Here is a 13,416-nt window from a genome sequence, read left to right as displayed (position 1 = left end):
CTGGTGTTGTGTTATGAGGAGAGTGTTATCAGCGGAGGCAGTGTGGTAGAGTGTAGTGAATGCTGGACTTGAAGTCAAGACCTGGGTTCATTTCCCACCTCCGAGGCTACCTGTGAAACCTTGACTTAATCTTTCTGGGCTTCATTTTCATTGTTTGTAAAATGAAGGGGGTGGACTAGATAACCTCTAAGGTTTCCATCTCTAAATAGATGGCCTTATGATCCCGTGAGTACATTCTATGCAAAAATCCTCAGATTGTCCAGATTGTAATTTATGAGGAAGAACAAGCAGGCCAGCTTGGTTGAAAAGGAGAATAATGTGCAATAAGCCTAAAAAGGTAGGCTGGAGCCAGATTGTAGAGCTTTAAACAACTAAGGGAGGAGTTTGCATTTTATTTTAGAGGAAAGAGGAAGCTGTTGGAGCTTCTGGGCAGAAGAGGGATAAGGTCAGACCTGTGTCATAGGACCATCAGTTTGGCACCTATGAAAGATACATTGGAGAGGAGAGCCTTGAGGCAAGGAGATTAGAAAACTTAACTCACGTAAGTGAATAATAAACTTTTGTTTTGTTTGAATTAGCACTTCAACGAGAAGGGAAGATTTGGGGTTGTGAGTTGAAGGGAAGGAAGGGGAATCTGAGTGTTTAGAACATGGAGGGAAATAAGGCACTTGGGCACTGAGTAGAAAGAGTGTATTGGACATCAGCCTAATGAAAAGAGAGCTGGACTGAAAATCAGGGGAGACTTCAAATATCCATCTATGACACTGTGTGACTGTGAGCTGGTCCCTTAACTTCTCTTGATCCTGTTTTCTTATGTTTAAAATGGACATAGTAATTAACCTGTAGTGATTACTCCCTGCAGAGTTGTTGTGAGGATCAAAAGTGCTTGCAAAGCCCTATATAAATGTCAGCAATTATTTATCCTAGTCTAAAGTCTTGGCAAGGTGGAGAGATAGTGTAAGGAAAATAGGGGGACAGGGGAAGTGTTGCATCAGCAGCAGGAGGAATAGTGATTTGGAAGTAAGTAGGAAAGATCTCAGTCTAGCTCTCTTCCCTCTGATTATTCCCTTCTCGTATTTATTGTGCTTCTTCTAGACATCTGCATTGACCCAGGGGCTGGAGCGTATCCCTGACCAGCTGGGCTACTTGGTACTGAGTGAAGGAGCAGTGCTGGCGGTAAGTCTTGGGGAGAAGAGTAGAAAGAGATGACCTGATCCTTGATAACTCCTTAATGATTTATGACCCTTCCATTTATCTCTTCCTTCCTACAGCTTTTCCTAATTTGAAATATGTGCTATAGTTTGATCCACAAAGCATGCATAATCCTTATCCTTAAGCTCCCATGGACTGAACTATTATCTCTGTGCAGATGACTCCCAAATCTATGCATCTGTCTTGTATTCCCTATCACAGTGCCTGGCACATAGTAGGTTCTTAATAAATGCTCATTGATGGGTTAATTCTAGCTGTCATAGTTGCATAGTAGTTCTCCTGGTTCTTCTTCTAGATGTTTAGCTCTTCAGAATCCTTTGCTGGATTATATCCATGTCTTGGCCCCAAATTCTGAGTGTCTCTTCTTTATTTATATACCCTTGCCTAGTTCTGCATTTTCAGTTTCTATATGCAGATAACTCCTGTGTGTGTGTTCGTCCCTCTCAAGCTTCAGTCCTGAATTACCGATTGCCTGCTAGATAGAGCTACCTGAATGACTCATAGGTACTTCCAACTGCACATGTCTAAAATGAAACTCATTTTCTTCACTTTTTCTTCCACCTAAAACTGCTCCTCCTCTGTTTGTTTAGTATGCTATTATCCTTCCAGTCACCTAAATTCAAATCTTGACTTACTCATTACCTCTCTCCTCAAATCCAGAATTCCAGTCATTTGCCAAATACTTTCAGTTCTTCCTGTATAACATTTCATATCCATTCCCTTCTGTTCACTCGGGCAGCTAGCATCCTAGTTCAGGCCCTCATAACTTTTGCTTTTCTAGGGGAAGGATAGGTAGTAATCTCTAATTACATTGAGGACCAGGTCATTTAGAGCCTGAAAGAAATTTACTCCCCTGACCCACTATAGTCAGTGCAGAGAACCTCGGGAACAGATTCCAAGTCCTATATGTTTTTCCTATAGCGGTGCTGTGCATGTACTTTTCAGAAATGGAATGGGGAAAGCAACCTAGGCATCTTTGCTACTAGCTAGGTGTCTTGACTGAGGCTCAGAGGGTTGAAGAGGTGGGAGAGGAGTAGAAAGGGAACAATGGCTTTGAGGAGAATGGGGATGACAGTGTAAGGCAATGAGAGTGGAGAGGAAATGACTGATCATTCACTTATCAATCCTTTTTATAAATTTTGTGGGGCAGCAGGTAGGTAGACACTTTGGATACCATGTAGAAGCTTCTTCCCAGTGACACCTGGAAGAAATGTCCTTTCATTAAAAAGACAAAGGAGTCAGGCCCTGAGATTCCCACTTCCTTTTTTTTTCCCTGAGCACTGGGTGCCTACCAGTAATATTGACTTATTTGTCTTTGAGAAACCTGCCATTGTTAAATGTTAAAATTTTGATTTATAGACTATTTGCTCACGTTTAATAAAAACTGCCTTGGGGTGTAGAAAAAAGAAATAAAATCCAGGTAAGCTGTATCTACAATATTTCCTTGATTATTAGCTCAGTAGCCTAGTAATCCTGTCCAAAAAAAGGAAATAAGGGTGGTCTGGCATGGCCTATTTTTGTTCAAGTCATGATGACTTGTTACAGTTGCTGCTTTCTTTTCTCCCCAACTTTGCCAAGGTAGAAGTGCAATGGCCACTAATGAGCGTAACCCCTCTGCTGACTGACACAGAAACTTTGACCTCTTCCATTTCAAGCGGGGCCAGTTTGCCCCTCCTTAAGCAGCTTGCTGGCACCAGCTTCTCCTAGGGACTCCACCATATTGTTGCTAGACTTAGTGCAGTTACTCAACCAGCTTTAACTCAAGCTGCTCAAAACTCAAGGGATCTTCTGCCTCCCCAGTAACAAGGATAATAGGTGTGCACCACCATGCTTTCTTGTCTAGATTTTTACTAATTACATTATTAATAAGAGCTTTGAGAATTTTGACAGGAGTCAAAGTCAAACTCACTAGTTTTTAGACTCATAGTAGTCTCTTTTGAAAATCAGGAGAATTGTCTTCCTTCAACTCTACGGTACCTTTCCCGTTTTCCACAGTTGTGTAGTGATCATTGAGCTTATCAATCATGCCTGCCAGTTCTTTCAGTACCCTGAAGTGTTACCTAGATGACCTGGACTCATTAAGGGTTTCATCTTGGGTTTCATCTCTAGTAGCCATCATTGGTTATTTCCTTTCCAGTCCAAAGATCAGTCCCCTTGTTGGAGAAAACAGAAATGGTCAGTATTTATTAAGCACATGCCTGTCAGGCCAAGGATACAAATAGATTGAATAAAATAGCCCCTTCTCATGAGGAGTTTACATTCTAACAAAATAGAGATGACCATCTCTGTCATCTCTTACTGTTGTCTCATCTATTCTGTGTGTTATTCTCAATCTGAGGATTATCTCTTTGATCCTTAGGGAATGGTATAGTGGAAAGAGTGTTGGGTTGGAGTAAGGTTCATCTCCTGCCCCAGATACTTAGAAACTGTGATGGAGAGCTAGTCACATGTAATTATTTGTTGAGTCTCAGTTTCCTCATTTATAAAATGGGAATAATAATATCTGTATTATCAGCTTTAGAAAGTTAAGATAAAGATCAAATAAGAGAATATACTCAAAAGTGTTTTGCAAAAGAGTGCTACATAAGTACCCGCTCTTTTCTTCCTCTCTTCTCCAATATAACTTAAAAATAAAGACTGAAAACAACTTTTGATGTTTATATTCTCTCACCAGTTTCGGCACCTCCTGACACTTTTTTAAAGGACCAAGCCATGTTTTTCTATTCATCCTGTTACCTGCTTTCTGTTTTCTGTCCATATATTTAAAAAACCTAACTTGGTTGTTCATTTTCCTATGAACATGAGACTCTTCAGACAACTCTGACTTTCCCTTCTTATTAGATCTTCAGAATTTCATTTGTGAGAATTCCTCATTCTTCCTGGACTCACTTTCCCTGTAGAATTTAGTCCATAAGATCTCTCCCAATTCTTTCTCCTGTTCTCCTCAAATTAAAGGGGGAATGTCAGAATATAGCCAGCTTTCATCATCTGTATCATAAATTTTAAGATAAAGTAGTAAATTCAGATTCCCATCATTTCACCTCAGCAAGAGAGGTCAGGGAAACATGGTTTGAATTCTGGGTATGAGATTTAGTAGTTTTGTGAAATTGGACATCACTTGCTGAACCTGTTACCTGTAAACTGGGATTATTTGTCCTTTGTACTTCATAGGGTTGTTGTGAGGAAAGCTTTTTTGTAAATCTTAAAACCTCATATAAGTGTAAGTTTTACATGTAAAACTTATAGACTGAAGAATTGGAAGGAAACTCAGCTGCCATCTAGTTGAACCTATGGCCAAAGGTATCTCTCTGTTTAGAACATAAATGGCAAGTGGTCATTCAGCTTCCACTGTAAGATTTCAATAAAGGGAAACTCAGCAACTCCCAGGGCAACCCATTTCCACTTTTTGGACAGCACTGATTGTTTTATTTTTCCTAACATCATGCCTAAATTTGCTTCTTTGCAGCTTTCACCCATTGTTCCCAGTTCTGCCCTCTAGGACCAAACAACAAGTAATATCTCTTACATATGACAGTCCTTCAAATATCTGAACACAGATACAGTGTCTCCCTTGAATTATCTATACTCCAGGCTAAACATGCCTTCACTCAATCCTCATATAACATACATTCAAGACCCTTCATCATCCTAGTTGTTCTCTGGACACTTCCCTGGTTGTCAGTGTCTTTGGCTTGGTGTTCAGAATGACAGGGTAAAATACAGAGGGACAAATGTCTGGTTATTGGAAGCAGTGTCTTATTTTTTTTTTCTTTTTCTTACTTAAAAAAATTGATGCCTTTTGTTTTTCTATCACACTATTGAAAATGCTTCCATTCTCCTAAGTCAGCAAGCTCTTGTTACAGATTTTTTAAGGGGAAGGGGGGAAGCCCAGCAAAACCAAACAGTATTAACTGAGTTTGAGGGTACATATGATATTCCACACCCCTATTCTCCCCTATTTCTGCAAAGAGGGAAGGGAGCCAAATTTTCTTCTTGAGGACCAAGCTTGGTCATTGAGTTGTGTTCCCTGTGTGGCTGTCATTGTGTATATTATTTTCCTGGTTCTGCTTACCTCATTCTATATCAGTTCATATTAAGTTTTCCATTGTGTCCTGAAATTCTTTATATTCATTATTTTATTCCATTACTTCATGTACCACAATTTGTTTAGTCATTCTCCATTTAGTGGGAATCTGTTCTATTTCAGCCAATTTATCGGTATTCCTTTATTAAGCACTTCATTATGAGTTGGACATTGGTAGGTGCTGGATATACCAAAAAAGGCAAAAACAGTCCCTGCCATCAAGGAATTTACATTCTACTACATGTATAGGGGATACAACATGTACATAAACAGGTAGATACAAGATAACAGTAGATACAGAATAACTTGGGAAAGTACTAGCCATGAGAGTCTGGGAAACTTCTGCTGAAAAGGGTTCTCAAGCTGAATCTCAAGGAAGCCAGGGATTCTAAAATGTGGATGTTAGAAAGGGGAGAGCATTCCAAACTCGAGTGCACAAGCATGGCATTAGATATGTTACATGTGAGGAACAGCAAGTAGGCCAGTTGGGCTGGACCAAAGTACAAGGATGGGAATAATATGGAAGATTGTAAAGATAGAAGAGGGTACGTTATACAGAGTTTTAAATGCCAAACAAAGGAGTTTGGGAGGCACTGAAGTTTACTGAGTAGGGGTCCAGCAAGGTGAGACCTATGTTTTTTAGGTTACACACTGGGAGATGTGTGAAGGATGGATTACAGTGGGGAAAGACTTGAGGCAGTGAGACCAATTAGAAGACTGTTGCAGTACTACAGATGATAAATTACCTGAGGTGGTGATTGAGTGCAAGGAAGAGAACCTATCTGAGAGATGGCGTTTCTTCTATCTCCACAAGATTTGTAACTGGCAAAATTATGGCCAGTTTCTTTTTTTATCACAAACTCTAAAAGGAAGTGTTAACTCTTCCCCTCCCCCCCCCAATTCCTATCATTTCCACTCCCCAGTAACAGTTCTTCCTCAGTGAGAATCAGATTCTATGTAGAATTTGTTGGGTTTTTTTTTAATTTACCTTTTGAAGGATGAAATTAAGGCAAATCAAAGTTATTAGCTGCCCTGCTTTTGGCGGGGAAGAAAGGTTTCCAGTAGATACGTGGTGCTTGTGCCAGGCTTTTAATCTTTCCTGAACTCATCTACTTCCTTTTTCTATCTAGTAGTTCTCTAGTGTACCTTGATGACAAAATCATTGGTTTCTTTCTCTTTTGTTTGTTACCCAAATGCTTTTTTTCCTCTGTTGTCTCCTTGACTATCCCTTATGAGAATAACATCTTAATAGATGGTACCTACCTCTTTTTATCTGTCCTTAATAAGGTTTTTTTTTGGTACCAAAAAAAAATACACATTTATAAGGTATCTGACTTGTTCAAAACAATGTGTTAAGTACATAGAAATGAAGATTAAATATAGAACAACTTTGCTGCCTCCGTGGAACTTACAGTGTATTGCCCCTGATTAAAGAAAGGTAATGTTAAAAACTATCATGAAGAATAGGAATTCCAGTTTCCCCTTCACATCCTTGGAAAAGGATATATCTACTCAAAATCAGAATTTAGACTTAAGACTGCCTAGAGGAACAAAGAAAATTGTTAATTTAAGCCTATTTTCTAATAATGGCAGACTAGATAGAGTGCTGGGCCGAAAATCAGGAAGACCTGAGTTCAAATCCAGCCTCAGACACTAGAGCTGTGTGACTCTGGGCAAGTCACTTAACCCTATTTGCTTCAGTTTCCTCATCTGTAAAATGAGCTGGATAAGGAAATGGCAAACTACTCCAGTATCATTACCAAGAAAACCCCAAAGAGGGTCACAAAGACCCGGACAAGACTGAAAAGACCTGGACAGCATTTCCCAATAATAAGGTATACCTCTCCAGAGCCGTATTCCATGTATGGGTATCCTCTTGCCTCCTTGTGATTCTTTTGCTTTTTGCCTAAACGTGGGTATTTGCATACAGATGTTTTGAGGCCATGAATTTATAGTATCTAGCTTTGTGGATATAGTCAGGCAGTTTTCTCTCTCCATCCTTTTTCTTTAATGCACTTTAGATTTACATTGCAAGTCAATGAACAACTATATTGTTAAACTAAAATTTAATGTGAATATAAGGCATTATTATTTTAGACTTTGAAGTGACTATAGAATATCCAAATAAAAATGTCCAGTAGGTAATGGGAGATGAGTCTAGAATTTGGGAGATTAAGCAAGGCTGGAGATGCTAGATTTAAAAACCTTCAACATAGTTGTTAAAGCCTTAAAATGAATGATTCAACATATGCCATTTATTTAAGTACCCATTTATTGGAGAAATGGCCAAATAAATTGTGGTACATGAATATAGGGCAATATGCTTTGTGTCATAAGAAACAGTATATGAAGAATACAGGGGGCATGGGAAGATTTATTAAGCTGATGTAAAATGAAGTAGGGAGGACCAGGAAAATAGTATCCACAATGACTACTGCAATGTAAATCCAAAGAACAACTAAAAAAATAAAAACTGAATGTTGTGTAAATGGAATAGTTAAACTTGGCTTTGATGAAGGGATATGCATCTTTTCCCATTTTTGGAGATGGAGGTCTATGGATTTGGAACCTGGCATGTATTGTTAGATATGATGAATTTTGCAGAATTGTTTTTTTTTCCTCTTGTAAGAGATGGCTGTCTAAGTTGCATCAAAACTTATTTTGCTTTTTTTTTTTTTTTTTTTTTTTTTGATAAAGAGGCTCTCCAGTAGAGTGATCCTTTGAGTTAATACTTCCATCTAGGGAGTTAGAGAAGAAATGAAGAATGCAAAAAAAGAGCGAGCTAAGTGCTAAACTAGGTCTGTGCAGTGATACCCAATTTGAGGGAGGATAGTGTTCTAGAAAGAACAGGGTGCTCAGGTGTTAGATGTTACAATCAGTCAACAGATATTCTTTAAATACCTTCTGTGAGTTAGAAATACAAAAACAAAAATGAAACAGTCCTGTATCTTCTACTGGGGGGACCACAGAAATGGGGAGATGAGAAGCCTGTTGGTTTGGACAGGTCATTGGTAACCTTTGCACATAGTTTCAGTAGACAGAAGGCTACAGAAGCCAAATTGCAAGGGGTATTGAGGAAGGAATGAGAAAGGACAAAGGAAAACCACTGGTTCATTGGAAAAGTGGTGGCAAAAAAAAGTTATGATATGGTTGGTCACCAGAATAGGTAGCAGGCTCAAGTAAAGATTTTTTTGGGGGGGGGGGGGGGGGGGGGTTTTTCCCTCCTTTTCCCTAAGCTGGCCAAAAGGGAGAAAGAGCCAGTGTGTGTATGGGGGGGGCTTGTGAGGGGAGAGAGATTAAAATACTGTTTTGTTCATGTGATCCTTCTCTTAATTTTTGGTTTCAACTCTTATCATCATCTAGTCATCTGGTGATTTGGAGAATGATGAACAAGCAGCTGGTGCAATCTCTGAGCTAGTGAGCACAGCCTGTGGTTTCCGGTTGTATCGTGGCCTTGACATGCCCTTCAAGCGCTTGTCTGGTAAGTCCCTGACCCCTGGATCATGAAAGGAACTGTCACAAATCTCCTTTCCTCAAGAAAATACAAATCCCCTCATTGCCTCTTCCCCAAGTTCCTATCCATTCTTATTCTGCCTTTTTACCTAATTAAAACCATTCACCCTCAACTCCCCAACCCTCAGGGTGAGTTCTCTGGCTTTGATTCTAGCCAACATTTTGTCTTTGGGGGGGCCTTTGTTCCTAGTGGTCTTCGGGGAACACACGTTGTTGGTGACTGTGTCTGGACAGAAGGTGTTTGTGGTGAAAAGACAGAATCACAGCCGTGAACCCATCAATGTCTGAGACTACAGGGGATTGGAGGGGAAGGTTGAGAGTATCTCTGTAAGCTTACTGCTTTTCCACATACCTGATTTTACCAATTCCCCTAATAGAAACTAGGCATTCTGCCTTGTCTTCATCTCTTTTCCCCATCCCTGCTCAGTGAAGCAGAGGGTTGGGTTTTTTTCTCAGTGTTAAAGGGGATCAGGGCAGGGACACTCTCCCTTCTTTCCAATAAACATGGTGTCTGACACTAGTACCCTTGAGGTGTGTGTGGATATGTCCTATTTCTTTCTTCCCTCTCTTAAGAATAGTACTATCTTAGGTTTATAGCTGGAAGGGATCTTAGAGACGATTTAGTCTGATCTCGGGGAAATAGGCCCAGGAAGTAAAGTGACTGGCCCATGATAACCCCAGCCCTGATACTTCTGCCACTCTTTTAATAGACAAACAGCAATTAATTTCTCCTTCCTCCTGGGCAGACATTTAATGGTCTCAATTCAGTTGGAAGCAGTAGGAGGAGACATGAAGAAATTACACAGACAGACAAAAACCTTTAAATTAAAGTGCTTCAGGATATAAACATGAATTGGGGGAGCGGAGGGAAACATAACATTGCCGCCCCCCCCCACCTGAGTCTGAGGAAGGGGGCAACCGTTGAGATCCACTGAATCATTACCATTTTCCAAATTCGCCCCTGCTGGTTGGGGGAGGGGAATGTCATAGGCATAAGAAAATATTTTGTAAACTTAGAACCAGAAAGGGGGGTAAGGGAGAGTGGGGAACAAAACTGGGGATGGGACCAGCCCTCCCAGACAAGAACATAAGGAAATACTGTTGGCTTTTTTTTTCCCCCAGCCCTAGTTCCCAATTCAACTTAAACCCTTTCCTTTCAACAGCAGACACAGACAGACAGCTACATTATCTCCCACATGTTCCACAGGGCATCCCAGGAGAGGCAGCAGCCACAAAATGAGGACCCCTTCCAGGGGGTTTCCAATTTCTAGGAGCGTTTGAATAGGGAATAGGGATCCAGCTTTCCCTACTTGACAGGTTCAACCACCAGGACCTTGCACTCACGCTTGGCAATCTTGTCCAGAGAGAGCATGGCCTTATCCGGAGGCAAGTAGAGGGGACGGCCTACTGGGGAGGCCACAGGAGGCGTGATGGCCCGGCGTTCCATCACACTGCCTGACCTAGGGTATACAGCAAGTGGTTAGTGGAAGAATGTGGCCTTGGTTCTGGAACCTCCCCAGATACCCAGAACATCACTGAGAGTTCCTTTTCCTGGCTTCATACCTCATGAGGTGACTTCGGGAGGGCTGCTGGTGGGAGAAGGACTGGGACCGGCCCAGACTACCCTGATGTCTCTCCATGAAGTCGCGAACAGCAGGGCTGCTAGGACTGCTCTTTCGTGACAAAGGCCGGGCCTCAGGAGGGGGGGTGGGATACACTGGCAGTAAACTGCAACTTCAGCTTCATGTGCTGGCTCAACTACAGTAGGGAGACCAGAAGTTAAGCCTCTGTATTCCAGCCCCCTTCCAATGCTGGAGAAGCCTTGATCTTCCTTCCTACTGGGAAATCTTAAGCTCTAGTTTCTCCCTCTTCCATGCTGCAGCTCTCATCTTTTCATCCACTCTGAAAGCCTCTCTACACCAGTTGTCAGGATATCCTATTTCTCCCCCCACCTCCATTACCCCTAGTTACCTCAAAGAGTCCAGCCCTTAGGGCTTGGAAGGCCACACTGAAAGTGAGCGCAGTACCCTTTCTGGAGAAACCGAGATTGTTGAGAGGTGTGTGACAAACAATAGAGTCCAAGGCAGCCTGCATAGCCCGGCGCTCTTCTTCACATAGCTGCTTTCCTAACAAGAGAGAGGGGTAAAAAACAGGTTAGCCGAATTTCTAAGACCTTTCTTTCTTATTTTTGGTTTGTGGCCCCCAGGACCTAAGCTGTCTTCCTCTCTTAAAGACTCTAGTTGCTGACACTGGCATGAATACCTACCAGTTTGTGCATTCTCTGGGGTCCAGACAAGCCTAACAGCAAGGAAGTCCTGTAAATTGTTGAGCAGTGTATAGGTAACAGTAAAACGCTCGTGAACTCGCACGGGAGATTTACATGAGGCAGTCATTACAAAACATGGACGGTCCAAGCGGATACTAGGCAGCCTGAGGTAGAGAAAGCAGGAAGAGCAGAAAGTGAGGTCTGCAGAGACAGAAGATTGAACCTGCTACCCATGGGGGGTCTGAGAAGTGGGGCATACTCACCGATAGTGGGTGTAGATGCTCTGGGTAAATGGTAACTTAGGTGTAGACCACTGAACTATAGCAACCAGAGATACCTCTAGACCCTATGAAAGGGAAGAAATAAAAGGAACAGGCATTCATCAGAGAACCTTCCCTTCATTATTTGTTCTACAGAACATCTATTTCATCATCTTTCACATCCCAATCTTTTATACACCACCCCCTATGCTTACCTCCTGGCCTTTTGGAGGGGGTTGTTCACCTGCCCTCAGTTGGAACAGGAAGTTATGTTCCTCCAGAGCACTAAGGGGGCATGGGAAGCAGACAGAAGAACCAGGGAGACGACAAAAGGAGCCCATGGAGACCTCCCCAGACTGGTGACTAATTCAGGAGGGAAAAGGGATAGTATATGAACTCCCTATATAACAGACACTTCTAAATCTCTACCCTGTTCCTCCCACTTGTTCCCTTCTTCTCAGCCTCACCAGACATTGTCCACCAGCAGCACAGAACCATCAGGCATGACAGGTAGATAACTGGCATTGAAGTTTGGGAGAATTCGGATGTCCCAGATAGAAATTTCCTCTTGTGAGGAACTATTCAGCACTGCAAGAGTTAACTGGATTGTTGAAATTCAGAGCACCTGAACCCCAACTTTATAACCTAAGGACTCCACCCTAACTCCCCTCCCCCCAAACATCCTATCTTGGATCCAATCATTCAGGCCCCCAAAGCATCTCTCCCCATGGAACACAGGCAGCCAGCCTGCTCACCCTTGAGCACTGTCAGGTGTTTTCCAGCCACAGTGATTTGTCGACATTTCAGAACCGGAGGGGGCAGTAGGGTCAGCAAGGTACTCACTGTAAAGTGGAAGGAAAGAAATGTGGATTAGTCTAGTGGCTGTAGATCCATGCTGCTTCATCTCCTCCCCATCACACGGTCCCACCCCAATGGTTATATTGTTTTCCCCGACCAGGCAATTAAAAATGTACCCCATTCCTCCCAAACCCACTAGTTATTCAAACACGTGTGCCCGTTCTCCCTAGCATGGCTATAAACTCCACACCTTGGGCCTTGAATGCATTTTGCTCCCCTCGGAATGTCTCCCCAGGGGCCCGGGTCTGCAGCAATCTCAGGTAGCCATGATCTCTGACCTCTGCTGTCTCAACCTCCCTTTTCCACACAGTAACTACAATCTGGATGAGGGAGAGACAGACAGATGGACTCCTGGGGAGGGGAGAGTTTGTCTGGTGGGCAACAGCACCCTCCCCATCTCACCTTGGCCTTAAGTGTGCCTGGGGGTAGTTTGTCCAGTGAAATGGTTAGTGGGAAGATGACTTCATCTGTGGACACAATTGGTTCTTCCATAGGCAACTGAGGGGGGGGCGAGTTCACAGAGGTCAGCAAGGCGTAAAGGAGCTTTGGTCTGGAGCCTTAAGTCCCACCCCCTTCCTGGTGTGCAGCGCCCACGCCCAGACCTCTCCCCCAATATTCAGCCTCCCCACCACCCCTCGCATTTACCTCATGGGCACCCGCACCCCTTGCTCCTCACCATGGTTGTTCCACCGCCTGTGGCAGGGCCAGGGCCATGGGTGAGAAGGGGGCTGCAGTCCGAGAACAGCCCCGCAGCCCCGGAGCATTGCCCGTCCAGGTCTGCGGAGCCCGCTGCCCCACTTCCGGCGCTGACCGAGGCCAGTGCGGCCAGGGCCGCGGCTAGTTCGGCCCAGGTGCCTCCGGGGAGCGCCCCGGGCCCGCCCCCAGCACCAGCCTCGGCGTTCCCTCGGCAGCGCAGCACCAGCAGGAAGCGCACCGTCTCCCCCAGGTAAAGGTGGTTCCTCCGCGGCAGAGCCCGGTAGCGGCCCGGATCCCCGGCCAGCTCCGCCCGGGGGGGGCAGCGGCACCGCGGGGAAGTACATCGAGTAGTCGCACTGGGACTCCATGGGCTGCGGCCGGGCCCAGTCTGGGACCGGGGCGGGGGGGAGGGCGCCCCGGGACCCAAGACCGCAATGCTGCGGGGGAAAGATCCAGAGCCGGGGCCGAGTGGGCGGGGCGGAGGCCGGAGGATGAGGGGCGGGGGCGTCGGCCCCGGGAGCCGGTCC

General features: G+C 43.8%; 2 protein-coding genes across 2 annotated transcripts; one reads left to right on the top strand and one right to left on the bottom strand.

The window, feature by feature from the left end:
* Window positions 1-217: 217 nt before the first annotated feature.
* On the top strand, window positions 218-9,339 carry LOC114032918 (ragulator complex protein LAMTOR4). The gene is made up of 5 exons (XM_027848376.1): window positions 218-225; window positions 490-541; window positions 1,096-1,176; window positions 8,660-8,777; window positions 9,000-9,339. The coding sequence occupies exons 1-5, from the start codon at window positions 218-220 to the stop codon at window positions 9,095-9,097; spliced, it is 357 nt and encodes a 118-aa protein (XP_027704177.1). The 3' UTR covers window positions 9,098-9,339.
* A 191-nt stretch (window positions 9,340-9,530) lies between these two features.
* On the bottom strand, window positions 9,531-13,339 carry LOC114032919 (uncharacterized protein C7orf43-like). The gene is given in 13 exon segments (XM_027848377.1): window positions 9,531-10,269; window positions 10,373-10,515; window positions 10,517-10,567; window positions 10,781-10,935; window positions 11,076-11,239; window positions 11,339-11,421; window positions 11,551-11,698; window positions 11,803-11,923; window positions 12,091-12,177; window positions 12,384-12,513; window positions 12,596-12,691; window positions 12,870-13,208; window positions 13,210-13,339. Coding segments are annotated over 13 exon segments (1,719 nt in total). The 5' UTR covers window positions 13,258-13,339; the 3' UTR covers window positions 9,531-10,115.
* Window positions 13,340-13,416: the final 77 nt, after the last annotated feature.

The sequence above is a fragment of the Vombatus ursinus genome, unplaced genomic scaffold (assembly GCF_900497805.2).
Source record: "Vombatus ursinus unplaced genomic scaffold, bare-nosed wombat genome assembly UNPS02005962.1, whole genome shotgun sequence".
NCBI lineage: Eukaryota > Metazoa > Chordata > Mammalia > Diprotodontia > Vombatidae > Vombatus > Vombatus ursinus.
The sequence above is the reverse complement of the archived record's forward strand: the minus strand, read 5'-3'. Positions and strand labels throughout refer to the sequence as shown.